General features: G+C 37.7%; 1 protein-coding gene across 6 annotated transcripts in view; it reads left to right on the top strand.

Moving 5' to 3' along the window:
* CAMSAP2 (calmodulin regulated spectrin associated protein family member 2) overlaps positions 1-16,665 on the top strand; it is a 123,305-nt gene that overhangs the window by 70,472 nt on the left and 36,168 nt on the right. For all 6 annotated transcript variants that reach the window (XM_055367933.2, XM_055367928.2, XM_055367923.2 and 3 more), the window contains one exon: positions 7,801-7,884. In XM_055367933.2, the coding sequence (XP_055223908.2) occupies positions 7,801-7,884 (84 nt within the window). The remainder of the gene's footprint in view (positions 1-7,800; positions 7,885-16,665) is intronic.

Below are 16,665 nucleotides of genomic sequence, written 5' to 3'. Positions count from 1 at the left end.
GCTCTGTCACCCAGGCTGGAGTGAAATGGCATGATCTCCGCTCACTGCAACCTCCGCCCTTCAGGTTCTAGCAATTCTCATGCCTCGGCCTCCCAAGTAGCTGGGATTACAGGCGTTTGCCACCACACCCGGCTAATTTTTGTGTTTTTAGTGGAGACGGGTTTTCGCCATGTTGGCCAGGCTGGTCTGGAACTCCTGGCCTCACGGTGATCTACCCACCTCGGCCTCCCAAAGTGCTGCAATTACAGGCGTGAGCCACCACGCCTGGCCAATATTTATAATTACTCTTAATGATTAATCTAGTTCATACCAGATTATGAAAAAATTCAGAACACTCCTAATAGTGAACTATACACAGTGGGTGTTCAGTAAATATTTTTTGAATTCATTTCAAGAATGAAATAATTTTCTTACATTTCCAGTTAGGGGATTCTTAGGTTTGCTTGACCAAGTTGCACAAGATCGTATTGATTGTGGATTCCTCTTCTTGGAAATTTTTATGGAGCTGTGATTTGTGCTTTGAAGATGCTTAATTTGTCAGCTTATCACTCCCTTTGCCAATTTGAGTAGTTAATTTGTCTTGATCCAGTTTCATTTACAACTGCCAGCCAAAAGAAAATTAAACCTTATCTGAAGACAAGCACTAAACAGATTTAAAATAAGTTATATCTCCAGGTATCCTTTCTTGAAAGCTGGCATGAAGCTCGTAATAAAAAGCTAAATGTAAAAAACACTATTACAGCTATCTTCATTATCCGTAATATCAGTATCATTGTAGAAGGACTGCTTAATACTTTGCCTCTGGAGTTCCTTTATTTCTTCATCTTTAGTAATCTTTCCCTGACTCCTCCTCAGCTGTAGAAAATCACAGTCACATTCTAGACCTATTCATCTTGAGAAACTGTGCAACCTTCACATCCCATTACAGACTTCCCATTCTTGAACAGTTTCTTCTATCTTCCTAACCCACTTGCTTTAAATAATAATTTTTAAAATGTTCAACCTCATTATGACTTATAAACTATTGAGCCTATTAATTTCTCACAATCTTATTGGACTTCATATTTGTCCATCTTGAACTTAGATTTTTATAAGTACTCTCAGTTCTTATGTCTCCCCTTCCCTCCCTGTTACTCATTTGGTAACAGCTCAGATGGTTTAGCTTAGTTACCCATTTTATTTCTAACCTGCATTTGCAGAGGCAAATATTGCTGGAGAAATTTACACAAGGAAGTTGGTTTCACTTTAAGTTCATAAGCACAAACTTCCACTGCCAGTCCAACAAATGTGTCCCTAAGTTTGCTTTCTCATGTTTCATGACAACTGTGTTACCCATTTTCCTCTAATTCTCGGACCTTCTGTAACCCTTTCCTACTACTACTGTCAGCTAAATTTGCCTTATCTTTTCTTGAGACCAGAGATGGGAAGGCTTTAGGTGGGAATTATCTTCCCTTTATACTAGCAAATCTGTAAACAGTTTTGGATCGCACTCATTGCCTTTCTTTTGTCCTACTGTTACAATGAAGAATTTCCCCCTTCACATCAAACGTGAGTTTTCTACTACTTGCTCTAGAACTTTCTTCCCTTTTTTGTGGTCATTGGTCCTGTACTTCAGGTCTTACTTTTTAATGTACATAAGAATTACCTGGTGTATTAGTCCATTTTCTTCTTGTAACAGAATACCTGAGCCGGGCGCAGTGGCTCACGCCTGTAATCCCAGCACTTTGGGAGGCCAAGGCAGGTGGGAGGTCAGGAGTTCAAGACCAGCCTGGCCAACATGGCGAAACCCCGTCTCTACTAAAAATACAAACATTAGCTGAGCATGGTGGCAGATGCCGGTAATCCCAGCTACTCGGGAGGCTGAGGCAGGAGAATCACTTGAACCTGGGAGGCGGAGGTTGCAGTGAGCCGAGATCGCGCCAGTGCACTCCAGCCTGGGTGACAGAGCGAGATCCTCTCAAAATAATAATAATAATAATAATAACAGAATACCTGAAACTGGGTGATTTATAATGAAAAGGAATTTATTTCTTATAGCTATGGAGGCTAAGAAATCCCAAGTGAAGAGGCCACTGGTGAGAGCTTCCTGCTAAGTGGGGACCCTGCAGAGTCCTGAGGCAGCACAGGGCGTCATCACATGTCTGAGCATGTTAGCTCAGGTCTGTCTTCCCCGTCTTACAAAGCTGCTAGTGATAGCCCGTTGATCCATTGATCTGTGAATTGGGTCTGCTCTCATAACCCAATCACCTCTTAAAGGTCCCACCTTTCAGTACTGCCACAGTGGAGATTAAGTTTCAACATGAATTTCAGAGGGGGGCAAATATTCAAACCATAGAACCTGGGAATGTGTTAAAATGGCTGATCTGAATGAGGAGGTGTCTAGGGTGAAGCAGGAGAGTCTGCATTTCTAACAAGCTCCAGGTGATACTAATGCTGCTGGTTTGGGACCACACTGTTATTTGTTCACTCCCACATTGTCTGACTCTTCCTGTCTATTGGATCATTCTTATAAGAATACAGATTTGGGCCAGGCGTGGTGGCTCACGCCTGTAATCTCAGCACTTTGGGAGGCCCAGGCAGGCGGATCACCTGAGGTTGAGAGTTCAAGACTAGCCTGGCCAACATGGTGAAACCCCGTTCTGAAAATATAGTAATTAGCTGGGTGTGGTGGTGGGCGCCTGTAATCCCAGCTACTTGGGAGGCTGAGGCAGGAGAATTGCTTGAACCTGGGAGGTGGAGGTTGCTGTGCGCCGAGATGGCGCCACGGCACTCCAGCCTGGGTGACAGAGCGAGACTCCATCTCAAAAAAAAAAAAAAAAAAAAAGAAGAATACAGACTTGGAGGCTGGGGGCGGCAACTCACGTCTCTAATCCCACTACTTTGGGAGGCTGAGGCGGATGGATCATTTCAGGTCAGGAGTCCGAGACCAGCCTGACCAACATGGCGAAACCCTGTCTCTACTAAAAATACAGAAATTAGCTGGGCGTGGTGGCATGCGCCTGTAGTCCCAGCTACTTGGGAGGCTGAGACAGGAGAACCACTTGAACCTGGTAGGTGGAGGTTGCAGTGACTCGAGATTGCACCACTGCACACCAACCTGGGCAACAAAGCAAAACTCCATCTCAAAAAAAAAACCAAAAAACAGACTTGCTCTAGTGTCTTCCATCCTAAGAAACAAAACTTCCCCATCCAAATACAACCCTATTTCTCCATACAACAGACTCTCTCAAGAGTTGTTTGCTATTTCTTTAGCCTGCTCTTATCTCTCTCTCCCATACCCATTCCTAACCTGAAATTGTTCCTGAGTTGGTCAAAAAAGCAAATACAATCAATATTTTTCTGTCCTTAATTTAAACTCAATCTTTACTTCTAAAGCATGAACCACCTTTTTGAAGTTTCAGTGGAAAACCCAAGGTGTTTACCAAGCCCTCCTCTACTTGGTGGGATTTGAACAACAAACTCTGTCTCCCCTGTGGTGGCAGTTTCTTTGGCTTCTCAGCAGTTTTTTCTCCCTGCACTTCTTAGAATCTTTCCTACACATGCACAGTCCAGGGCTCAGCCAAGAGTTGAGGGAAGTTTATATGCAGATTTTGGGCCTCCCCCATTACCCTTCCTAGAATATTCCTCCTCAGTATCCAGCTACTCTAGCGGTGCCAGATTTCCCTTGATTCCTCCTGCCAACCAGACTACAGTTTTCTCCTTGAGTTCTAGTCACAGTGCACTGTTGAATTGAGGGTAAGGCCATATAAACATGGATTTCACTCAGTGTGTTTCTTTCTTTCCAAAGTTGAATTCTTTCTTGCTTCTACTTGCTCTTGGTTGCTCACCAGTACCTCCAACAGATGCTTTATATATTTTGTCCAGAGTTTATAATTGCTCTCTGCGGGGATTAGTGTGATGCATGCTATTCCACTATTACCAGAACCAGAATTCTACAAGTATCTTTTTATAGTGCAGCTTGGATCATGCCATTCTTTTGCTCAAAACTCTTCAGTGACTTCACTTTACCCTTAAAATAAAATGTAAAATTTATCGTGGCCTGCAAGGTACCACCTAACCTGACCCTGTGTACTCCATAATAGGCTCATGGCCACTGTTCCCCTTTTTCACTTCTTTGACTTCATTCCCGCTATATGCCCTTTCTTACCTCTGAACCGTTGAATCTCATGTTTCCTGTTCCTGGGCAGCTCAGCTCCCAGCTTTCTGCATGGCTTGGTGCTTCTGCTCTCCGTCAGCTTGGATAGCACTTTTTCCTGACAACCTTATCTAAATGAAGTGCCTCTATCAACCCCTTGTTTTCTATACTCTAACACTCTACTTTTTTTCTTTCATAGCACTTTTCAGACTAATTACTTTTCTTAATTATTTAATTTTTTAAAATCTGTCTTCCTAACTAGAATAGTCTATATGAGGATAGGTACAATGAACTTTTTATTTCTAGTGCCTACGATGACCTTCTTTCTTCTTTTCAGTTTTAGTATCTAGACCAGCACAGTGACAAAGAGATTATATTTAATAAACACTAAACTAATAAAGAGAAGAGACAGTTTAAGCCATTGAATTAAGCTAGGCACTTTAGAACTTTGGAAATCTACACAAAATTAAGGAAATCACTTAACTAGGAATGTTCAGCACCTTTATGCAGTCATATCCACCTCATTCCATTTTCAAATTAGGTTTAAAACAATTTGATTCAGCCTGAACTGCAGTGTATTTTTTCCCTTGATCCATTCTACCAGCCCCAGCATTATTTTTTATTCTCGCATTATGACTTCACCCTTGCCTCTCAGATTTAGTGTATGTTTTCTCCTTCTGGCTCTTGTTTTGGCTCGTCCTAACCCAGTTGCCTTTTTTCCTGGATAATGCATCCACAAGTATAAAAAAACCTACCAAAGAAAAATGGCAATAACATGGCTAAAATAATTACCAGCATAGTGGCTAAAATGAATTTAAACTTAAAAAAGCAAAATCACAGAAGACAAGATTATATTGAATGATTGAATCATGCAGAGGTACACAAAAATCATGAATATATTAACCTTATATTATTTGGCTCTACCTCTGTTTCATATCTCATTTTGTGACTTCTTTGGGTTCACTGTGTCATTCTGTTACTTAAACACGCAAGTATCTTTCCTACCACAGGGCTTTTGCTTATGTTTTTCATTCTGTCTCTGGAATGCTCTTTCCTCTACTTTTTCCATAAGCAGCTTGTTCTCTTTAAGATCTCAGCTTAAAGTTACTTCTTAAAGAAATTGTCTTAGTCTGTTTGGGTTGCTATAACAAAATGCCTTAGCCTAGGTAATTTATAAACAGCAGAAATTCATTGCTCATAGTTCTGAAAGCTGGGAATTCCCAGATCAAGGTGCCAGCAGATTCAGTTTTTGGTCAGGACTTGCTCTCTGCTTCAGAATGGCAGCTTCTTGTTGTGTCCTCACGTGGCCGAAAGGGCCACTGTGCTCCTTCAACCCCCTTTATAAAGGAACCAACCCCATATGCAATGGCAGAGCCTCATGACTTAATCATGCCCCGAAAGGCTACACCTCTTAATATTAACACATTGGGGATTAAGTTTCAAATATGAACTCTGGGGGGCAAACATTTAGACCAAAGCGAAGGCCTTGTCTGATGTAACCATCTTTTCTAAAGTAGATCTTCCTGCTCCCATTATTTTCTACTCACATTTTAATGTATTTATAGCATTTACAAATGGTTTTTGTTGTTGTTCTATCTCCCCTGCTTCATGAGGACAGGAATCACTTTGGCTTTGTAGTCCATTGTATACCTAGCCTCTTAATACAGTATCTGGCACATAACTGGCGTTCAGTAGATATCTGTTGAATGTGCACATACATGAGTGAATGGTGGTTTAAAATGTTAATTTGTGACCACTTTGCTTTTTGGACAGAATCAGATAAAAACCTCTTTAAAAATGAAGGTATTTCCTCAGTGGGGAAAAAAATAAAAACAAGGATATTTCCAAACTGGCAGATCAATTACGACTACCTGACAATGAATTAGAAAGTGTTTGTTTTTTAACTTAAAGGGAATGAGGCTGGGTCTGGTGGCTCACATCTGTAATCCCAAGACTTTCGGAGGCTGAGGCAGGTGGATTGCTTGAGTCCAGGAGTTTAAGACCAATCTGGGAAACAAGGTGAAACCTTGTCTCTACCAAAAACAAAACAAAAAACAAAAATTAGCTAGGCATGGTGGTGCATGCCTGTGGTCCCAGCTATTCGAGAGGCCGAGACAGGAGGATTGCTTGAGCCCAGGAGACAAAGGTTGTAGTAAGTCGAGATCACGCCACTGCACTCCAGCCTGGCTGACAGAGTGAGACTGTGTTTCCAAAAAAAAAAAAAAAAGGTGGGGGTGGGGGGGAGGGGTGGGTGGGTGGGGAATGAAAATACTACAAAACAAACAAATAGAAAACATTATAAACTTTCCCAGGATTTGGTCCTGTCTTCTTCCCCTCCCCGAATTGGTAAAGAGACCAAAATGCTTAAAGATACATGGGTGTTATAAAACTGCTTTGTAACACAATGTATTACCATGATAGAAAATATGGGGCTGGGCATGGTGGCTCATGCCTTTAATCCCAGCACTTTGGGAGGCCGAGGTGGGTGGATCACCTGAGGTCAGGAGTTTGAGACCAGCCTGGTCAACATTGTGAAACCCCATCTCTACTAGAAATATTTAAAAAATTAGCCAGGCATGATGGCGGGCGCCTGTAATCCCAGTTACTCAGGAGGTTGAGGCAGGAGAATTGCTTGAACCCAGGAGACGGAGGCTGCAGTGAGCTGACACAGTGCCACTGCACTCCAGCCTGGGCGACAGTGTGAGACTGCATCTCAAAAAAAAAAAAAAAAAAAAAGAAGAAGAAGATATGAATGATTTTGTCAACATGTCACACTAAAACTACAACTCTTCCTGTTAGGAACACCTAAAAATGCTTGATAAATATAATTAGAAAAGTTTATACTGCAGAGTTGAGTTTAAAGGAAGAAAAGGGAATTCTTAGGTGCCAGAAACAAAGTAGGGACTGAAAGTTTTGGTGGCTAATGGCATTAATATTTTCTACAGTGCCATGATTAATAAATTTGAACTTTTGTTGATTGTTACTAGAGTGACCTTAAAATCATTAACTCAAAACCAAAAATTATCTAAAGTCTTCTCAAGAAATAATTTATGCACCATGTAGACTTTTTTTTTTTTTTTTTAAACTGTTTTTGGATTATGGACTGCTTGAATAATCTGATGAGAGAGAAATTAAGCTCTCTCCTCAAAAAGTTTTCATATGCAGAAATTTTGCATGTGTTTTAACTGTGGCATTATGACTGCCCTAAACTCTGCCATGATCATGGATATGTCTGAAATCATACCTTAAGAACTTGATTCACAGTGTTATTTATTGATAACAACAACATTAATTTTAGGGAAAATAACTTTCATTTACTAGTTCTAAAATAGATTGTAAAATTTTTACTTGATATTAGTTTGCTTCCTAAGCATTAAAACTGACATTACCGAGTACCTTTTTTCCCTTAGCGCTCCAACCAGTTCCTGACATATAGTGTCTGCTCAACAACTATTTGATAAATTAATGAATTCTAGAATATCAAATAAGTACCCATAAACTATTTTTTTCTGATTGTGAAGCTGAAATTTTCTTTATTTGAGTGAGACTGATATTTGACATCAGGGCTCTGACTATAGGCATCTTAATGTGTGTTATTTTATTGTTATATTTGAATGTAAATTCAAAAAAAGAATAAAAATTCAAACTGATATTTTTATTTTAAGGTAAATGAACATTTGAAAGACATAATGGAACAAGAACAAAAACTGAAAGAACATCACACAGTTGAAGCTCCAGGAGGTCAAAAGGTATTTATTTCAAAAACAAAAAGGTGCCTTTATGAGATATATATATGTTCACATATTTGTATTATTTTGGGAAATGTTAATTGTGTTTATTAAATTATTTTTTAGTGGTGTTAACTGTACCCTAGAAAGCCATACTGTAAACACTAAGTAAATAGAAGTACAAAATGAAGGTTAATTGGATGATGGTGTTTGTAAAAAAATATATTAATGACTAGAACTCAAGTTCTGAGGTTCTTTTGTCAAAAATAACAGTTTGCCTTTCTTTGGTAAAATGTGTAAAACAACAAGGAAACAATTTTAAATGTTCAGGCTTTATAATGACATGCAATGCAGCAAGACCAACATTTAAAACAAAATTCCCAGAATTTCACTGGGTGCGATGGCTCATGCCTGTAATACCAGCACTTTGGGAGGCCAAGGCAGGCAGATCATGAGGTCAGGAGTTCAAGACCAGCCTGACAAACATGATGAAGCCCCATCTCTACTAAAAATACAAAAATTAGCTGGGCATGGTGGCGTGTACCTGTAATCCCAGCCACTCAGGAGGCAGGAGAATCGCTTAAACTCAGGAGGCGGAGGTTGCAGTGAGCCGAGATCATGCCACTGCACTCCAGCCTGGGGGACAGAGCAAGACTCCATCTCAAAAATATATATATATATATATATATATATATATATATACACACATAGGGCCAGGCGTGGTGGCTCACGCCTGTAATCCCAGCACTTTGGGAGGCTGCGACGGGCGGATCACCTGAGGTTGGGAGTTTGAGACCAGCCTGCCCAAAATAGTAAAACCCTGTCTCTACTAAAAATACAAAAAATTAGCCAGGCGTGGTGGCCGGTGCTTGTAGTCCCAGCTACTCAGGAGACTGAGGCAGGAGAATCGCTTGAACCCAGGAGGCAGAGGTTGCAGTGAGCCAAGATCATGCCACTGCACTCCAGCCTGGGCAATAAGAGCAAAACTTCATCTCAAAAAAAAAAAAAAAAAAATATATATATATATATATACACACACACACACATATATATGCACACACATACACACATATGTGTATATACACACACACGTATATGTGTGTATATGTACACACACATACGTATATGTGTGTATATATACACACATATACGTATGTGTGCATACACGCACATATACGTATATGTGTGTATATATACGCACATATATGTATGTGCGTATATATACACATACACATATATGTATATATGTGTATATACACACACATATGTATGTATATGTGTATATTTACACACGCTCACATATGTATATACATATATGTATATACACATATATGTATATATGTGTATATATACGCACGCATACATATATGTATATGTGTATATATCTACACATATACATATATGTATATATGTGTATATACACATATACATATATGTATATATGTGTATATACACATATATACATATATGTATATATGTGTATATACACACATACACACATGTATATATGTGTATATACACACATACACACATATATATATATTTTCCCAGAATTCCGAAATGTACAGTATGGTTGTTCTGTGAAGAAAGAAGAAACATTAACATGGATTTATTCTTTTAAAAATCTCAAACAGACTTAGAATTTTCTTCTCTGAAAATTTAGTTGTGTGTTTGTCATATGCTAAGACCAAAAGCATATTTTCTATGATATAGTATATCTTACGTCTTTTAAAATGTATTGTAATTGGAACCCTTTAAACATGTTGTATAGTATTAGAATTGAGGTATAAGAAATTGTAATCATTCAGAAACCTTAATCTCCATTTGGATTAAAGTTTCTTCATTATTACACAGTACTTCCATTATTTTGAGCTTATTCTTATTCCACTATTCACTGATCTCTCCATAAAAAGAGAAAGAAGGGAAAAAGGAAGGAAAAGCGAAGCTGTTCTGTCTCTTATCAACTTCAATAGAAAAATCTTGTGGAGGACACGTACAATTTTGTCTGATTTTGATATTTTGGGATCACAATGCTTTCCCCCATTTGGTTAACTGACTGGCTCCTGAAAATACGATTTGTGCTTAATCCTTCATTCTAACTCTGTTGAGGTCCTTTACCCTAAAGGTAGATTGGAATGGAATTCTCCTTTTTCCCCATCACCCCAGATTATGTTTCATTTCCCTGCTTCCAGCCAATTTCTGTCCTTGCCTCTTCCCTGTTACGTCCCACAGTCTTTTCTTGTCAGCTTCCTTCCGTTTCTCTTTTTCATAATCATAGGAGCTGAAACTTTTGCCTTGGAGATATGTGTAATCCTGCCCCTCAATTTTGCTCCTGGCTTTTTATCAGTAATAAAGTTGAAGTGGCATCATTCTAAATTATAACACTAATGAAATTTCTCTATAGAAATCTTGTGTATTATATATAATGGTTAAATTCTGTAGTATTGCATACACATTATGAACCAAATGGGGATTTTATATGATGACAGAGGGCCCAAGAAACATTTTTTTAATGAAAAAAATGCCATTTGTATTTCAAACAACCAAATAAAGTGATCTTGAAGAAAAACTGTATGGAATCTAGACATTGTTGTATTACATGGCTTTTACTTCTTCACAGCACTTAGCTCCATGCAGTTGCACGTATTAACTGTACAACTAGTATTTGGTGAATGGGTGACTGAGTGAATGAAGAAATGATTGTGCAATTCATTTTTAAATATTTGATTAGTATACACTTGTAGTTTAGCACATACATAGCATTTACCCCTTCATTTTCAAATGAATTTTATCCTTTTCCCCCCATTGTTTTTGAAAATTGAATGTTTGTGAAAATAAGGGTTAATTTAACATAATCTTACTGTAGGTTCAGGTGTTGTCATTATGAAGAAACACACGATCACAGAATAAACTAGGGAAAGGAATCTTGCTCTGTTACCTAACAATGGGATTTTTGGCATTTGAACTGTGTACTTGGTTTGACTGGAAATATTATCATTCCATTCTTGGTTTTTAATTCTGTAAAAGCAAAATTCATGCTCCTTTTCTTCTTTTACAAATGAGAGAGAAAATGACTTGCTCTTTCTTATTGCTATACAGTTGGTAAGAAGTTGCCACTCTTTCCATCTACTTCAGTCAGCTTTTCTAGTGAGGCGTACTCAGGAGCCTAGCCCTGTTGCCTATTGCTTGTCCAGCTATAGACAAAGCCCGTGGTATTGAATAATAACATATCTTACCTTTTGTCCTTGCCCAACTACTCTTAACTCAGATGTCCAGTAGAATTTGTTTTATGAAATATCTTTTTATAACCATATTCTTGGTAAACTATATGCACATGTTGAAGGATACTTGTACTATATATTATTAGGGTTGGACTGAAATGAAAGATTTCAAAGGTATTTCTTTAGGGTATTAGATCCTCCAATGATGTATTTCTGATCATTGGATTGGGTGGTGTCCTAAGAGAAAGGCATTTTAAATAGTGTCATGTCCTAGGAAAATGTTTTGTTTAAACAGTTTACTAATGTTATTTTCTCTTTGTTTTCCAAGTTGCTCATTTTGCTTCTAATACTTCTTTTGATTGTAAATTAGGGTGCCTAATTAAATTTGAATGCCAGAGAAACAACAAATAATTTTTTTATAAGTTCCACAGGTGTCTTGTATTGTGTGAGCATCTTGTATTTATTTGCTAAATCTGGAAGCCGTACTTGAACGATTTCTGAAGTTTATAGCCAAGATGACATTAAGTCCAACATTCATTCTCTTGAAGAGTTTGTATAAAGTACTATGGTAAAATGAGTATTGCACATAAAGTCAGGCTAGTTCTGCCACTAAATAGCTTCATGACCTTTACGAAGGCACTTGACCTCTCTGGGCCTTGGGTTTGTTTTTTTTTTTAATCTGTAAAAATTAGAAGGTTGGATTAAATGGTTTCTAAATTCTGTAATTAAAAAGATGCTCAGTTTTTCCCTTCTCGATGTGTTAGTAAACATGAGACAAAAACAAAAGGTTGGCGAAAATAGTAAATAGTTATCATAGACTCTTCTATATGTATATTACTAGTAGATTTATGCTAACTGTATGCATGAAATATCTAGGAGTACCTTCTAGAGGATGTGGGACTTTAACAGGGCCTTAGTAGATTTCATGATACTAGGTCATAAGGAACAATATAAGTAGTGACACTAAGTCACAAGTGAAGGCACATGTGGGAATTACTGAGTGGATGAATTTGGCAGAATCAGTTTTGAAAGAGCTATGAATTCATGAGTTTGTATTCTAATACTAACTATATAGAGAATGAAGTTTAATGTTTCTCAAATTTTTTTTTTTTTTTTTTTTTGAGACGGAGTCTTGCTCCATCACCCAGGCTGGAGGGCAGAGGCATGATCTCGGCTCACTGCAACTTTGGCCTCCTGGGTTCAAGCAATTCTCATGCCTCAGCCTCCCTAGTAGCTGGGATTACAGGCGTGCACTGCCATGCCCACCTAATTTTTTGTGTATTTTTAGTGGAGATGGGGTTTTGCCATGTGCTGGTCTTGAGCTCCCGACTTCAGGTGATCCCCCGATTTGGCCTCCCAAAGTGCTGGGATTATAGGTATGAGACACCACCCCAGCCAATGTTTCTCAAAGTATTAAAGATACATGTTTACTTAATGTGGCATTTGCTACTTTTTAAAAAGAAATATTTGTGAGGTATTTTACAAGGGAGTAGGAATTAGGTGAAGGAATTACCTTTGGAGAAAAGACATCCACAGAGCTCTAATTGCTTTTCGCTTTAAGGTGTATCTCAATATAGACTACACTTTCCCCCTGTGAGAGAGTAGGTAAATGCTTATACCTCTTTGCCTGATTACTTCAGCCCTTATGAATTTCTCCCTTGACTAAAATTCCTTAACAATTACAAACTATAACCCACTTTTTTCTCCCTCAAATGCTGTTTCTTCAAATAGTACTATTTGAGAGAAGGGCTCTGAAGTAAAATACATTTGGGAAATGCTGCCTAGTCTATGCCCCTTTAAGAATGTTGCAATCCATTTTAGTACATTAAAGTCCCAGTCAAAGAGACTGTTTAGCCATTTTCCAAACATTTTTGATCTTTGAACTGTTTTATAAATGACTTTTACTAGCATCCCATAGAAATAGTGTTCTTCAGTGCACAATGTAGAAAACGGTAATTTGTAACGTATAATTTTGTACTTAAGTTGTCTATTTAATATGTATATAAATATATAAAACATTTAATGTTCAAATATAGCACATCATTCTCAGATACATCATTTCATTTGACTCTTAGATTTACCTTGGTTTCTTTTATACCATTATTTTAGTTAACAAACTGTGAAGACATAGCCTGTCTAAATTAGATAATTTTTGTTTTGAATCCTACCCTTAAGATTCTGTTTTATAATTATAAATCTATCCATATGTAGCCTGCTTCTTTTTTTTTTTTTTTTTCTTTTGGAGACAGGGTCTCACTCTATTGCCCAGGCTGGAATGAAGTAGCGAGATCATGGCTCACTGCAGCCTTGATCTCCTGGGCTCAAGCAATCCTCCCACCTCAGCCTCCCAACTACTTGGGACTACAGGCATGTGCCACCATGCCCATCTAATTTTTTTTACTTTTTGTAGAGTCAGGGTCTCACCATGTTGCCCAGGCTGATCTCAAGCTCCTGAGCTCAAGCAATCCACCTGCCTTGACCTCCAAAGTGCTGGGATTACAGGCCTTTGGCCAATGTGTAGTCCTCTGTGGTCAGTGCTAATTCATTTCTTCTTCTTCTTTTTTTTAAAATGTTTTTTACATTAATAGGGATGGGGTTTCACCATGTTGGCCAGGCTGGTCTCAAACTCTTGGCCTCCAGCGATCCACCTGCCTCGGCCTCCCAGAGTGCTGGGATTACAGGCGTAAGCCACCACACGTAGCCATTTCTTTTTTTTATCCCTAATATCAACATACCTTTTCTCTTTCATAATAATTTACTTGCCCTTACAGGAAACACAACAACCTAGAGTACGTCCCTGTTCTATTATTAACTCATTTATTATAGTTAAGAGAACTTGGCATTTTAAACATTTTTTTTGAATTCAGAGATGGTACCATGGTTTTAATCTTTACCTAAGAGTATGATAACCATTAGATTTCTCTAACAGTTTTATAAATTAATAGTCTTGTGCATTTGGACACAAGACCCTATAAAGACTTGGATTGGTATAGATCTAATATAACTTTTAAAGAACTTTTATTTTATTTTGAAATAATTACACCCTTACAAAAAGTTGCAGGAATAGTAAAAAGAATTCTCAAACTCTGTTCAGATTCATCAGTTTTTCAACAGTTTGCCACATTTCCTTTATCATTCTGTCTCCCTCTCTCTCTCTCTCGCTCTACACACACACACACACACACACACACACACACACGTAAATTGTTCTACCACATTTCAAAGAAGGTTGCATATATCATGCCCCCTTTACCCCTTAATACTTCAATATATATTTCCTAAGAAGAAGGCAATTCATTTCCATAACGACAGTACAGGTAATTTAATGTCAGTATAATACTGTATCATTTATGTTCCCATTTTATCATTAATTTATTTCACTGTCATATCCCTAGTCTTCTTTAAACTGAAGCAGTTCTTTAGCTTTTCTTTTCTTCGTGGCCTTGATATTTTTAAAGAATCAGGCTATTTTAATAGAATACTTCTCAATTTGGCTTTTTCTAATATTTCCTCATTATTAGATGAAGGTTGTGCTTTTCAGGCTAGAATGCTTTGTAAATTGTGTCCTTATCACAATGTAATATCCAGAGGCACATGATATCCATTTACCCCTGCTAGATAATGTTCATTTTGATCAGTTGGTTAAGATATTCTCTGGTTTCTTGACTACAGGGTTACATTAGTCCTCTTTTATCCTCAGAGGATATGTTCCAAGACCCCCAGTGCATACCTGAAACCTCAGATAGTACTGTATCTACACTTTGTTTTTTCCTGTACAGTAATGGGCAGGTAGCATATACAGCATGGAATGCTGGACAGAGGTATGATTCCCTTCCCAGACTGGATGGAATAGGACAGCATGTGGTTTCATCACGCTCCTCAGAACAGCATGCAATTTAAAACTTATGAGTTGTTTATTTCTGGAATTTTTCATTCATTTTCAGACAGTGACTGTGAATAACTGCAGATACAAAACTATGGATAAGAGGGGGACAGCTATATTATGTTTCCGTTTGTAATAGGTAATTTGAGAGGAGTTACTCTACCACTGTAAATAGACTGTCTTTCTTGAAAGCTTCCCCTCATCCTAGATTTAGCATTCATTGAATATACCTACCTGAATTAATTTTACTATGATAGTCACAAATTTATAATTTTCTAACCCCTTCATTTATTCCATATTTATTAGTTAGCATTCTGTTATAAGCAAGTTTTTCTTCTTCCACCCATCTACCTGTCTATATAACATTTCTCTACTATCTGAATGAGCTAATGGATATATAATGGGTTATAATCAGTTTTTGTCCTTATGTATTTACTTTTAAAATTATTACAGAATTATTTTAGATTTACAGGAAAGTTTCAAAGATAGTACAGCTTCACCCAGTTTTCTCTAATGTTAACATCTTACGTAATTGGAGCCCATTTGTGAACAGTAAGAAAGTAACATTGGTACATTATTATTGAGTACACTACAAACTTTATTTAGATTCTACTGGTTTTCCACTGATGTCCTTTTTAAATATTTGTCAGGTGTTTTGTAGTGTTCTTCAATTTGGGTTTGTCTGATATTTCTCATGGTTAGACTGTAGTTACAGGTTTTTTGAGAAGACTACCAGAGAGGTCATATATCATATCATATATTGTATTACGGGGTACATGATAAGAACATGATTTATCACTAGTGATATTAACCATGATCCCTTGGTTAAGGTAGTGTTTGTCAGGTTTCTCCATTATAAATTTACTGGTTTTCCCTTCTTATTTTTGGAAGTGGGTCACCACCTCCATCCTGCACTCCAAAGGAGGGAAATTAAGCTCACTCCCTGAAAGGGAGAATACTTGCATATACTATTGGGGATTCTTCTGTAAGGAAGATTTGTGTCTTCTTCCCCATTTATTTTTTATATTCAGTCATTTATTTATATCAGTATGGACTCATTGTATACTTAATAGTTTATGCTTTGAGTTACAATCTAATACTGCGTTGTTTATTTTGTTGCTCAAAATTTTACAGCATCAGCCACTGAGAGCTTTTTGGGGTTGGCTTTGGTATCTCTTGGATATGCCCCAATCCTTTTGTTTTTTGAACACTTCCTTACTTTCTGGCACTACAGAATGCTCCAGGCTCATCTTGTTCTTCCTTGACCTAAAATTAGCTATTTCTTTATTTTGATGCTCAAATGGTCTTAGATTTGGCCAACGGGAGTCCCTTCAGACTGACTCCTGTGCTTTTGATATGCCCCCATTCATCCATCTCTTTTTTTTTTTTTGCCCCTCCTTATTTAATTTCTGGCTCAACAAGATGTTTCAGATTCATTTTGTAGTTTCCTTGCCATAATCCTAAAATCAGCCTTTTCTTCAATAAGTCTTAATTCTTTTTTATGGAAAACAGTATTTAGCAACTGTAAAATCTGGGCACTAAGTGGCTCATTGCTACAGGAATATCATTACTTCTAGGCCCTATTTCAGTAGACAGAGTTCAGAAATAAAATTTTAAAAATACACAAACATGAGTTCATATATAAACCTCCAATTCCAATCAAACTCCACAGAGTTCTTCCTGGCTTCCCCTATTCCA

The sequence above is a fragment of the Gorilla gorilla genome, chromosome 1, assembly GCF_029281585.2.
Source record: "Gorilla gorilla gorilla isolate KB3781 chromosome 1, NHGRI_mGorGor1-v2.1_pri, whole genome shotgun sequence".
Lineage (NCBI taxonomy): Eukaryota > Metazoa > Chordata > Mammalia > Primates > Hominidae > Gorilla > Gorilla gorilla.
The sequence above is the reverse complement of the archived record's forward strand: the minus strand, read 5'-3'. Positions and strand labels throughout refer to the sequence as shown.